General features: G+C 39.7%; 1 protein-coding gene across 8 annotated transcripts in view; it reads left to right on the forward strand.

Annotated features, from left to right (window-relative positions):
* GPM6B (glycoprotein M6B) overlaps positions 1-14,496 on the forward strand; it is a 200,120-nt gene that overhangs the window by 147,607 nt on the left and 38,017 nt on the right. For 4 of the 8 annotated variants that reach the window (XM_069757719.1, XM_069757717.1, XM_069757716.1 and 1 more), the window contains exon 2: positions 1,126-1,239. The exons of the other annotated variants lie outside the window; for them this stretch is intronic. In XM_069757719.1, coding sequence (XP_069613820.1) covers positions 1,126-1,239 — 114 coding nt within the window. The remainder of the gene's footprint in view (positions 1-1,125; positions 1,240-14,496) is intronic. 8 annotated transcript variants of the gene reach the window in all.

Below are 14,496 nucleotides of genomic sequence, written 5' to 3' on the forward strand. Positions count from 1 at the left end.
AGCTCTCCAGCGACTAAACAGCGACGCTGCAGCGATCCGGATCGTTGTCTGGATCGCTGCAGCGTCGTTTAGTGTGAAGGTACCTTTACTCTATCACTTTACAAAATTCCCAGCCCAGAACCATATTGCATATCATTTAGACCCCAGATGATAACCCATCTATACACAAGAACAACCCCTCTCTTATATGGACCCCGGACCAGAACTTCCTCATACCTGCAAATCCCTGACCATAACCACCTTACCGACCTCGGATCTGGCAGTTAGTTATTCACCTGCTCCTGTTCTTCCGTCTACTCTTGGGAGCCACCAAAAGACGCTGTCCTGACGCTGCTTGGCATCAGACATTTCTGTGTTGGCATCCTAGAGTAGAGGGAAGAGCAGGAACTGGGAGAGGTAAGAAGAGGGATTGCTAGTAAGATTTTCCAGGTGTCTTGAAGTTTTCCGTATTTTCCGGAGTCTTCTGGACGTTCTTGTTTGTTAATTTTAGTTCTCGTTGGCAATTAGAATTTTTATCAGATTAAATGAGTTTTAAAAAATGATGGCTGAACTTCCTAACTTATTTATAACCATTACCGTGAATCTTAATAAACTACTTGTGCTAAATGTTTTTGAGCCACTATAATATTGGTCGTCCAACATTTCAATATGTACGGGTGACAATTCAGCACATTTACACTAAACTTGCTGGTAGTTGGGGAACTTGGATGTGATGGACTTGACCTAAACCCCGAGGTCTTGGGAAATAACAAGTAATACTCTCATACCCTTAATTAGATAGACCATTAGGCCTTTCATTGTTTCTATGATTATAAATGGACCTACACATGCTCTGTAAAGCTACTGGACATCCTATAGCTAATAATACTGCAATCATTGCAAAGCCACTTTATTTGTTTCTTCTATCTTCCAAATTTGCTAACTGTTATGAAGTCTTAGTAACTGATTAACTTGTCATACTCTTTACTATGTTATGTCATGTAGATTCTCATATCTAGCAAAAGGAATATTGATGTCTGTGACTAACTTCCATTTAGTAGTTTTGCTAGATTAAATACCGTATGTGGAATTGACTTCAAATAATATGCAGGAGAACACTGACTTTTTACCACCTAAAATTGGCAGTGAACAGCAACAGACAAGAAATGGAAATTGGCAGGTACCACTGGATGTACGGGAGTTCAAGGCCACAGCAAGTGCCAACAATGAGCGGCAGTATGAGTCCCTTGGGTACCGGAGGTAAATAAAGAGATGGGATAGATCAGAGTTCACATGAAGAGCAGCAGTCAATAGATACTGCTGTTCACTATCGTCTACATTTGTCTCTTACATATGACTAATTCTTCTTATCATTATAGTCATTAAAAATGGAAGTTGTTCGTTCAGCACTTAACAAGATATTCTGCAGGTTGCGATATTACCAGTTGTAGTTCATGTCATTACACTATTATGGGAACGTTTCATTATCCATTATAAATGAGTGCTCCTGATTTTTCATTATGAGCCCTGCTTTATGTAAAACTAGGATTTGTTGATTAATCTAATTTAAAAGGAACATATCATTATAACTTTCCATTTTTCTGTGTAAACCTATGACCTAGATACAGTGGGGGAAATAAGTATTTGATCCCTTGCTGATTTTGTAAGTTTGCCCGCTGACAAAGACATGAACAGTCTATAATTTTAAGGGTAGGTTAATGTTAGCATTGAGAGATAGAATATCACAAATAAAATCCAGAAGATCAGATTGTATAACTTATATAAATTTATTTGCATTTTGCAGTGAGAAATAAGTATTTGATCCCCTACCTATAGACCAGTTAGACGCTCCTAATCAACTCGTTACCTGCATTAAAGACAGCTGTCTTACATAATCACATTTATAAAAGACTCCTATCCACAGACTCAATCAGTCAGACTCTAACCTCTACAACATGGGGAAGGCCAAAGAGCTTTCTAAGGATGTCAGAGACAAGATCATAGACCTGCACAAAGCTGGAATGAGCTACAAAACCATATGTAAGACGCTGGGTGAGAAGGAGACAACTGTTGGTGCAAAAGTAAGAAAATGGAAGAAATGCAAAATGACTCTATCGATATCGATCTGAGGCACCTTGCAAAATATCAGCTTGTGGGGTACCCTTGATCATGAGAAAGGTGAGAGATAAGCCTAAAACTACACGGAGGGAACTTGTTAATAATCTCAAGGCAGCATTACGCCGTAAAGGTTTGAATTCCTGCAAGGTCCCCCAGCTCAAGAAGGCACATGTGCAGACCCTTCTGCAGTTTGCCAGTGAACACCTGGATAATTCTGTGAATGATTGGGAGAAGATGCTGTAGTCAGATGAGACAAAATTTGAGGTCTTATTCTCAACTCACCATGTTTGGAGGAAGATAAATTCTTCCTATGACCCAAAGAACACCGTCCTCACTGACAAGTATGGAGGTGGAAACATTATGTTTTGGGGTGTTTCTCTGCTAAGGGCAAAGGACTACTTCACAGCATCAATGGGAGAATGGATGGAGCCATGTACCGTAAAATCCTGAGTGACAACCTCCTTCCTTCCCCAGGACATTAAAAATGGGTCTTCCAGCAAGACAATGACCCAAAATATACAGCCAAGGCAACAAAGGAGTGACTCAAAAAGAAGCTCATTAAGGTCAGTGAGTGGCCTAGCCAGTCTCCAGACCTTATTCCCATAGAAAACTTTTGGAGGGAGTTGAAGCTCCGAGTTGCCAAGCAACAGCCTCAAAATCATAATGTTTTAGAGATGATCTGCAAAGTGGAGTGGACCAAAATTCCTCCTGACATGTGCGCAAACCTCATCATCAACTAAAAAAAAGTCTGATTGCTATGCTTGCCAACAATGGTTTTGCCACCGAGTATTAAGTCTTATTTGCCAGAGGGATCAAATACTTATTTCTCACTGCAAAATGCAGATACACTTATATAATTTATACAATGTGACTTTCTGGATTTTATTTTTGATATTCTATCTATAAATGTATCCTGAAAGATGAGAAAGATGCTGTAGATAAGCCCCTGATGCCGGTGGGCTTAGCTCACCTTCGATTTTGGGGGTGACAAGTTCCCTTTAACTGATGTGGTCTGTTCATTCAGGTAGTATCTGATTTGAATAGGAAGATTGTGCTTGATATCTACAAATTGAAAAAATAAGATAGCAAGATAAAGGAATTAAGACCTTAGAGATATTCAAATCTTAAGTAATGTAACTTATGTGATTTAGCTTTATCGGAACCATGACCAAGCATTGGAAAAAGTGATCATCATAAGCAAATTGTCACTACTAACTCGTAGTGCAGGTACAGGTTAATAATATGCTCCTGACGTCATGCAATTATGTATATGTAACAAGAAATAAGGCCAAATGATCATTCTGATTCTTCACAACAAGGTCTGTAAGGTGTAATCACAGTCATCCTTTTCTATTTACCCTGCTGTGACCTTCATCACTGCTTGACTTACTGAGGGCATAGCTCTGTTTTTGGTTCAATATAGTATGCTTACCCCCTCCGCTCCTGTTCTGGAGTGCACTAGTTTCCCAGCTTTGCATATGAAAAGTTCTTCTTGTCTCACTTCCTGAGAATCTCAAGAGACAATAGGGCTTGAGAACTTTCACAACCATAGAGTGGTGTGTGCAAAGGAGGTCTCCCACCCTACCCCCAGAGTAGTTGCGAAAGACAAGTAATGTGCATAACTTTGCTTTCCTTGCTTTTATAGAAACCAGTGAACTCAAACTCAAAAAGCCATTTTTATAATCAATTTAAGAGACACAAAGAAGATAACTAGAAGAGCATATAAGTAATACTATAAATATGCAATAATCAGTTGTGCTAGAACATGGACACTAAGGGTACCGTCACACAGTGGCATTTTGCTCCAGCATCGTGGACTGCTGTCACACTTTGCAATGTACGACGCTGGAGCGATAATTTCATGACGTATGTGCGATGTAGAAGCCGTTGGTTACTATGCGCACATCGTATACAATATCGTGCACACCTTTGTTACACCATGCGATCATGCCGCCACAGCGGGACACTAGACGACGAAAAAAAGTTTCAAACGATCTGCTACGACGTACGATTCTCAGTGGGGTCCCTGATCGCAGGAGCGTGTCAGACACTGCGAGATCGTAACTATATCGCTGGAACGTCATGAATCGTGCCGTCGTAGCGATCAAAATGCCACTGTGTGACGGTACCCTTAGACATGATCAACCATTTCTATTTTAGATTCACTGGCACACTGTGCGAGGGGGTGATGTGTTAAGACTTCTAATATTTCTATAATGCACTTACGTAATTATAATGCTGAAAATATCATTATCAAAGTATCATACTACTGATTTACAAAATTGTTTTACTAAAAGGTAGTAATTGTCTGTGAATCTGTGTCTTTTAATAGCAACTTGGTGGCACTTAACATGGAACATTGTTTTGGAGAATTCTAGTGTGAAAGCCCCTTTCTTTTGTATCATAGTTTGGGTTTGAGTTTGTTTTTGAGTAGCCTCCAATTATTTCCTCGTTTGACATGTCTGCATGGTAAGTCAACAGATTACTTTGGCCCCACGTTCCCTATTTAACTGTACACAGTTCCCTTTCATCCCCTATTTCACTGCCATTATTACAGTCCTCAACAGTATATGTTTGCGTTGCCTTATGGCAGCTTTTTAATGTTTGTCTAGGTTTTTGTAATTTTCCAAATTAGTTTGTAAATTAAAAAATATTAAAAGAAAATGATCGAGAGTGCCATGGTGTGACCACTGACATAGTTTACACAGTGCTGGCCTTTTGCCCAGTAAAGCAATTAAATTCTACACGTCTGCCAAAACTTGAAATGGGCTTGCTATATCGAATATATGATATTGGTCCTAAGCAGAGTGATATAGGGGAAAACATATGTTCACCTCTGACATGTTTCTCAAGCTAGGTGCACTCGGTGTCAGACTGGGTGGTCACCAGTAACTGATTCTTGGGGCCATCACTTCACAGTAACATAATTTTTAAGGTTGAAGGAAGTCTTTAAGTCCATCTAGTTCAACCAATAGCCTAACCTAACATGCCCTAACATGTTGATCCAGAGGAAGGCAAACAAAACCATGTGGCAAACTTAAGCTACATGCAAAAATAACTTGACCCTAGTAAACAATTTTAATTTTGCACAAGATTGCCTTGTGCAGGCATATACTACGGAGGACAGAGAATGAACTTCAATCCAATATTGCAGCCAGCATGCAGCCAGCAGGTAAGGAAAGGGTGAAGCCAACATCCGAAAACCCCGCCCCTATGGCTGAAGATTGTTCCCTCCAAATTCAGGTGACAGAGTCCCTTTAAGTAGGACTTGCCTGACAAAGTGAAGTAGACCAAAAGTTCCTCAGAAGCTATACATTGTGCATCGATCCAAATAAAATTCTGGAACAAATGAGAAATAAAGCAATTGAGATCTAAGAGTCTGGAAAAGTTTATAAAGCCATTTCTAAAGTTTTGGGACTCCAGTAATCCATAGTGAGAGATATTATCCACAAATGGCAAAAACATGGAACATGGAATGGCAAACCTTCCCAGGAGTGGCCGGCCATCCAATATTACTCCTAGAGCGCAGCAACGACTCATTCAAGAGGACACAAAAGACCCCACAACAACATCCAAAGAACTGAAGGCCTCACTTGCCTTAGTTAAGGTCAGTGTTCATGACTCCACCATAAGAAAGAGACAGGGCAAAAATGGCCTGCATGGCAGAGTTCCAAGACAAAAACACTGCTTTTCTCAGTTTTGACAGAAAACATCTTGATGATCCCTGAGACTTTTAGGAGAATACTCTGTGGACCAACAAGACAAAAGTTGAACTTTTTTAAGGTGCATGTCCGATTACATCTGGCATAGAAGTAACACAGTATTTCAGAAAAGGAACATCATACCAACAGTAAAATACGGTAGTAGTGTGATGATCTGGGGCAGTTTTGCAGCTTCGGGACCTGGAATACTTGCTTTGGGAAATGGATCCATGAATTCTGCAGTCTACCAAAAAATCATGAAGGAGAATGCCCGGCCATCTGTTCGTGACCTCAAGCTGAAGCACACTTGGGTTATGCAGCAGGACAGTAATCCATAACACACCAGCAAGTCCACCTCTGAATGGGTTAAGAAAAACAAATTTAAGACTTTGGAGTGGCCTAGTCAAAATCCTGAGGTTAATCCATTTGGGATGCTGTGGCATGACCTTAAAAAGGCAGTTCATGCTCAGAAACCCTGCAATGTGGCTGAATTGCAACAATTTTGCAAAGATGAGTGGGCCAAAATTCCTCCAGAGCATTGAAAAAGACTAATTGCCAGTTATCACAAACGCTTAAAGGTAATCTTTCACCTCAAAGTGGCAGGCTATGTAAATGCCCTGTGTCCGGTCCGATGGACGGTGTTTCGTCTTCTTTCCTCCACCCCATACTTCCCTGCTGTCAGCAATATGTTCGGGAATTTGAGTAGGTATCCTCCATAGTTCGCGGGTGCGCAATGCAATCTTGCCTCGTGCACGCGCAGTATGCTTTGCCCAACTGCGGGCAATGCCGAAAAGCATTATTGCGCATGCGCCGGCGCATTCTGTCCCTACAGTATTTCACTGTGTTCCGGCACATAGTGCGCTGGCACATTCGCAGTAATGCTTTTTGGCATTGCCTGCAGTTGTGCAAAGCATTCTGCGCATGCGCGAGGCAAGATTGCATTGCGTACGCGCGAACTATAGAGGACACTTAAATAACCAAAAATATTGCTGACAGTGGGTAAGGATGGGGTGGAGGAAATACATCGGACTGGACACAGGGCATTTACATAGCCCGCCAATTTGAGGTGACAGATTCCCTTTAATTGCAGTTGTTGCTGCTAAGGGTAGCCCAACCAGTTATTAGTTTTAGGGGCAATCACTTTTCCCACACAGGGCCCTGTAGGTTTGAATTTCTTTTTCCCTTAATAATAAAGACGTTCATTTAAAAACTGCATTTTGTGTTTACTTGTGTTATCTTTGTTTAATATTTACATTTGTTTGGTGATCGGAAAACATTTAAGTGTGACAAAAATGCAAAAGAATAGGAAATCAGGAAGGGGAAAACACTTTTCACACAACTGTATGTTTGTTTGAACTACAGTGTGTCCGTAAAGTCATGGTGCACTTTTATAGTTTGCATTTTGGCGCCCTTTCTCTGGCCCAATCATATCAGACCTGTTCACGAGTTGAGATAACAAGAACCAATCAAACAACACAAACTCATTTAAGCTGTTGTTGAGCTTCCAGTCAGATTAACTCCTGATAAACTGAACTCTGATTAATACACTGCCAGGTCTGTGACAGCATGCAACCACAAGCTTATGCTATCGTTTGGATGTGTGTAGGGCAACAAATGGAGCCCAAATCAAACTGCACTGAATAAGTATGAAACAGGGAGAGTTTTTTTTTTCTTTGGAGCAGATTTCACATTTCTATCATTTTTGTTGCTTTCCAGTGACTGGTCAAAAGTGCACCATGACTTTACGGACACATTGTATATAAGCAAGCGCAGCAGACTTCACTTTCCTATACAGAGGGCAATGCACACAGATGTATACCATGTAGTAAACATTTCTTTACATTGGGTCCCTATGGTGGACGGAGACCTCAGCTTCCACCTTGACAGTGCGTATGATCAGGGAAGTACCTCCTGAGTGTATGCGCCTGACAGGGTATTCAGGTATAGTGTGACCAGAGCCTTAAAAGAGGTCACTTAACTTGTCCTTTTTAAAAACAAGTGATTCCTCATTAGTTCGGGCTATGGGGCAGAACATGTCCGCTCCTCCTACCCTGTTGTCCTGTAAACATTGACAGGCTACATAGCTAAGGATGGTGATACGGTAGTTATTATATATATATTAAATTGCACTGATTCCACTAATTATGTGGCCCTTGTTTTAGCCGGCCCTCCTTCTGTGAATGTGTTACATGTACAGCCAGGATCACAGGCAGCGCTGAGCAAGTTGCTGGGCCGTTATTAACTTGTTTCTATGGCGACGGCTGCTCACAAGCCTGAGGACAAAAATGTTTTTATTCTGCTGTGGTGAACAAAAGGGTTCTGGTGATGCTTTGGACAAAATGGTCTTTGAAAGCAAGAGACATTGATGTGTTTGTGCTGTGTAGTTTATATTCAGGGTTATTTTCGACCTCTGAACCTCACAATTTTTTACATTTTTTTTCCCTTCTCATTTTACATTTTATATGGTAATGGCAGTCTATTTTTTCGTTTTAGTCACTTTTTTTTTTTTTAAACTTTTCACAGAGACCGTGTACATTTGTGAATTATATCACATAAAGCAATTGGAAGCTATAAATTCACAACCGTGCATGCTAAACAGAAACACCATTATCTGCCCCTTGCAATCAAAGTGAGCACAAATTGGCCATTTTTATGAGACACTGGCCCAGAAATGAACTCTGTAGGCTAGGCTGCCATGCTTGGCATTTGGTGTGATTTTCTGCAGTATTACTGCACCAATTAGCTAAGTTTAGTTACTTTTTTTCCATTATAGGTTTTCTAGTGTATTTACATTCCCCACACGTTTTTTTTTTTTAATCTGTGGTTTTTACTTCTTTTGGAATGTCATGTTTTAGATAACACTCCTGTGTTTTGGATACTTCTTGTTACTTTGCTAATTTCTCTGATTTGATAGTCATGGGCAGATTACTTGTGTTTATTGCATTTCTGCTGCAAAGATGTACTGTAACAATGCGTATACTTTTTATTATTTGCACATTTTTCTCATCTCATTTAAGTCTTTGGTGAAAAGTGCATATTAACTGCAAGATAGTTTGACATGTTGGAGATTTCTAAATGGCACACACATCAACTTCCACAGTGTAAAAAAAAAAAACCATTTGGCTTGAAATTAATATAAATAGCACAAACTTTGCTGTCACTGTAATGAGCGGTGGTTTTATTTTGTTTTTTTTGGGTTTTTTTAGCGCACAAAAATAAGTAGCGAAATACTCAGCATGAGAACTTGGTCTTAGCGCTTTTTGCAAGCAGTGGCATCCGGAGTAGTGGCACACCTTGTGCTCTGCTAGGTTTTGTGTGATAGAAATTTAAAAAATATACATAATAATATAATATTTTTCAAAAATTGTTCATGATCAGATCATATCCCCTCCCAGCATTCTAAGATTATTGCTGTCTACACGGGGCTTATTTATCTCCTGATGAACTTCTTCCAAATTGAGATCCAAATCTTTGTTGACCACACTGGGACCATTTTGGTGTTATTGCGGCTGAGCTTTATTGGCATCGTCATGTGATTAATTTATATGTTTCTGATGGGTGTAACTGGGTCATTGTTATTTTTTCCCAGAGTGCAACACACAAAGGTATTAAAGCAGCACAAACCACTGTACGGGAAAGGAGAGTAGTGCATTTAAGAGGGGTTGGAAAGGGGTTAGCAGATGGTGCTAGTCACCAGGGACAGCTGTTGTGTCCTGGCTTCTATTATTCCATCCCGACGCACCAGATCTTTTTAGCGAGGAAATGCAAGATTACATATCCCAAAGGGAGACTCTCTCTGAAAGATGTCTTTTTGATTTTCTGCCATATTACCATGAGACACATTTTGAGCATTTAGTCTTTTGTGTATACATTCAACATGCTGAACAAAACTTTTGGCTGATGAGAGGCCTAGTATAATGTGTGCAGAGGCTTGAGTGACATGGAGTATAGCTTTCGTGTGATGAATGTTTGATTTCGTTCATGTCTAGTATCAAACCCAGAAGATTTCGTATTGGAATGTTGTTATTTTAGGAACTTGGAGTATACTTCATACCAGCATTATGATGAATAGTGTCCGTGCAGTGAAACACCTGGTTTTTAGTTCAGGCTTCTTCATCTTTTGTATCGGTCCTTAATTTGTGTCTTCTACAATATTCTGAAAGGAGCAAAATTTCAGAAGCATGGTCGATAATTGGACTGTCAAATCCAACACAACGGGGTTAAAAGATAAATATGGGTAGAAGCACGGGCTCCATGGAGCCAAAAGTCTAGAGAAGTTGGACAATGGGGAGGTATTTACAGTTGAGCAGGGCTTATCTGCCTTAGGAGGGGTGGGGGCTAGCAGTCGGCATGAGGCACCAAGAGTAAAGGTCCTGCCCTTTAATTTAGTAGTTCCAATAAGGTAAAATATTGAAATGTTTGATGATTGTGTTATTGGGTCATTTCGGCATGCAGTGGTGAGGGGGTTCTTGGAGTTGGTGGCAAAATAGTGGTGGGGGGTTGTGCATCAGGTGGATAGGGACTTCCCCTATATGTTTGGATTTTGATTGATTGCCTGGCGGATTTTGAGACTCTGCATGTTAGGGTCCCTGGGAGTTGGTGTTATGAAAGGTTTTCTGCCAACAAAGTTGCCCCGAGCCTGTGGTCGCGGATGATATATAAAGGGGGTCAGTTGGAAGGAAGCCTCTATACAATACCGCAGTCAAGAACTGTTTATACATCTACATGAAGATAACTGTGAATAATTATTATTGATAAAATTCAATGGCTTTTAATTTTTCTTTTTTAAGAAAATACCAATAATTAAGAGATGTGTTTTTGCCAGTAGTTTTGAAGTACCGTAATTGTATCCAAAGTGACTGCTAAGTAAAGGCAGATGGCAATCTAGGGAATCCAAATCGATCAGTAATTGGATTAGGTGGAGAAAGGCTAGGTAATGATCATGATATGTCTGTGTGGTAGACCTGCACAAATGTGTTAATGTACAAACCATTAACTGCTCCATGTCAACCGGCTTTGCTTATGCAAAATTATAAAATGGTGATGCATGCCGGTACCCAGAAGGTTTATTAACTACCAAGGTTTAGTTTGGTATTTGTAGTTTTTATGTACTGTGGCTTCTCACTTTAAATTGTTAAGGTCCTCTCTCTAATTGCCTGATTGTTGGTATTAGTTTGTTTTGGTTGTTTTGTACATCTTTGTTCTCCTGATCAACTCTGCTGAAGATGTTGCCACTATATCGATAAGTTTTGGCTCCCATACTTTTTTTCGTGCAATTAGGTCAGAGGTTTCCATCCATGAACTACTAACATTGTGTGCCCAGAGAGAGAACGACGTCTATTGTCCTATGTTATGCACTTTGGAAACACTGCATTTTTTTATGAAGTGGTAATGAATGGTACAGTGACCCACTTACAGAATATGAAATATTAGTCAGATGGAATTTCCTTTTACAAATAAAGAAAAACCTATTCTGCATTTTCATGAAGCCTGCAAAATGAATAATTCAGCAAAACCATGCAATTTAAGACCTCTTTCCTGAAAACAGATTTGTACCATTTGCTAGACACCAGATGGCTGTATTAGAGGAGAGGGCATCCGCAAATGGCAATATGTGTAATCTGGGGCTTTTGAAGACTGTAGTGTAGTATAAGCCATGCTTGCAGTGATGCAGGAATTGTGAACTTGTGGCTTCTGAATATTCAGGCTTTGTTTACTAGCACAAAATCTGGATTAGAGTCCCAGCCATATAACAGAGTATACTCCTCTACTAATAGTCATACCGTGCTGAGTATGGACTTTGTTGCAGTAAGTTATGGGTCCGATGTTGTCATGTTGATCTCCTTTTTGAAATGTCTTGCAACACCAATTTGTTATGCCCCCTTTATGTAATTTAATGTTAGTTTTCTCAACAAATTGTTGGTAAACTAGAGGGTTAGGGTTAATAGTAAGGGCTGGATTTTCCATGTGGTTCAATAAATAAGAGGCCGCTATGAGTAAAATGAATCTGATCTTTGGGATCAGGAATTGTTTGAAGTTCATTCAGTAGTTTTTAGTGCATTATATATTCATGACCCCAAAAATATGCGGCTGAAGCAGGTTTTTTTAATTTTTTTTTCAAGATTGACGCTTCAGTGTTTTTAGATCTTTTAGATGTTTCTATGGTCGCTCACGTACATTTATAAGCATTTAATGCTTTTATAATCTTTATAATATAATAACATTTATTTTTATAGAGCGCTAACATTTTCCACAGCGCTTTACAGTTTGCACACATTATCATCGCTGTCCCCAATGGGGCTGACAATCTAAATTCCCTATCATTATGTCTTTGGAATGTGGGAGGAAACTGGAGAACCCAGAGGAAATCCACACAAACACGGAGAGAACACACAAACTCTTTGCAGATATTGTCCTTGGTGGGATTTGAACTCAGGACTCCAGTGCTTCAAGGCTGCAGTGCTAACCACTGAGCTACCATGCTGCCCTTTTTACACTTTTATTGAGAAATACATCAAGTTTAGGCAAAAAGTCTCTGCATATTTCCTATGCTGTCTCTCTCTTTTTTTTTTTTTTTCAAGACTTCTGTATATCGCCCTGGCTTCTGGTCCAACACCTGACTCATGGGAAACTATTCTTGCCCAATCAGTTCTTGGAGTTTATCACAATTTCTGTGTTTGTTTGCTCACTTGCTTTTTGAGTATTGACTACAGGTTCTCAATCGGATTGAGGTTTGGGTAGTTTCCTGGACAAGAACCCCTAATCTCATGGTTTTGTTCAATGAGCTACTTGTTTATCTCGTTTGCCTTTTGCCGTAGTTCTCCATCATACTGGAAAAAGCATTGTCCATCATCCATCAAATTGCTCCTGGATCGATGAGAGAACTTGTTGTTAGAGGATGTTTAGATACCATTCCTTATTGAGGACAGTCTTCTTAGGCAAAATTGTGGGTGAACCTATTCCCTTGGATAAAAAGCATATCCACACATGAATAGTCTCAGGATGCTTTATACAGCACACATGGTTGCACTCACCTTTTCTTCTTCAGACAATGATTCTTCTAGGTGTTCCAAATAGTCTGAAGGGTTCTTACTTAGGGAGGGAAAAATAACTTTACTCCATACTGTTGCTACTTGCAGTCCAATCCCTGTTCTTCATCAGACAATATTTCTTTGCAGGAAGTCTACTTCAGACTGTTTGGGACATGTAGAAGATTGATTGTCCGGAGAAGAAAAGTTGAGCGCTACCATGAGTCCGTGTATCATGTCAACAGTAAAAATTTGTGTCAGTCTCAAAACTTTTGGCAATGGCTGTACTTGCTAGGACACTCTGACAGAATACTTCTTAGTTCTGCTCTTGGTCATGTGCAAACCAATTTTTTTTTTAATCCATGGACTCTGACCCTCTCTCTGGTTGATGAGAATCTCATGGGTATGAGAAATGTGGGGTCTTGAGCAAAAAATCTGAGACATCAAAGAAGAGTTAATAAATATATCACTCATGTTTGCGATTTTCACAGTTAAAAAAACAAACAAAAAAAACGTTGCCTCTAACCTAAGACTGAAGATAGAAAAAGTTGGATGTTGTTTGCATTTATAGTACTGTTCTTACAGGTTAGCTTCTTAGGATCAAGAAAGTCTGTCTGAACAATAATCATTTTAAAGGGGTTCTCTGGGAAGAGATAAAAATAAACTGTCATTATAAAGAAATTCCTAAATACTGTTAATTAGCAAATCACATTTGTTTTGTCTATGGTGGTAATCTCTGTAGTACATTAAAGTGTCTGTTAAACTGACAAAACCCAAGAAAAAACACAACAAAATGAGCATTTACCCTGTACTAAGTAAATAGCAATAGCACATATAAATAGCATGAGGTACATAGTTTGATTTTGATCTAAAAAGCCATCCAACCACCACAACTTGTACCTAATCTGGACAGTCCTTTCCTGCCTTTAGTATGAAGACCTTACCTTGTGTCAGCCAACTTCAATAGAAATAAGGGCAGAGCAGCATACAGACCTGACTGCTGACACATGCCCATGGAAGTGTTATAGATGAAATGCCTAGCTCAAAAGGGGCCTGTGTCTCTCATGCTAGGTAAAGTTTTAGTGCTACAGATAGGATAGGACAGTCCCAATTGGGTACAGCTTATCACGGTGGGATGGCTTTTCACATGTTTTTGATCAAAATGGTGTTAACTAAGTACTGTATGTTATATACACTACCGTTCAAAAGTTTAGGGTCACTTAGAAATGTCCTTATTTTTGAAAGAACAGCACAGTTTTTTTTCCAATGAAGCGAACATTAAATGATTCAGAAATACACTCTATACATTGTTAATGTGGTAAATGACTATTCTAGCTGCAAACGTCTGGTTTGTAATGCAATATCTTGATAGGTGTATAGAGGCCCATTTCCAACAACCATCACTCCAGTGTTCTTATGGTACTTTGTGTTTGCTAACTGTGTAAGGCTACTTTCACACATCAGGTTTTTTGTTTCAGGCACAATCCGGCACATTTTGAAAAAAAAAACGGATCCGTTTTTTTTTTTTACGCCGGATGTTTTTTCCTCAGAGTTGTATTAGCGCTGAATTGCGCCTGATGGCCAGATGTTTCATCCGTTTTTTTCCGGATCCGTCCAAATAGTCGTTTCTGGCGGACGGAGAAAACGTCCAGATGAACGTTTTTTCGTCC

The sequence above is a fragment of the Ranitomeya imitator genome, chromosome 3 (assembly GCF_032444005.1).
Source record: "Ranitomeya imitator isolate aRanImi1 chromosome 3, aRanImi1.pri, whole genome shotgun sequence".
NCBI lineage: Eukaryota > Metazoa > Chordata > Amphibia > Anura > Dendrobatidae > Ranitomeya > Ranitomeya imitator.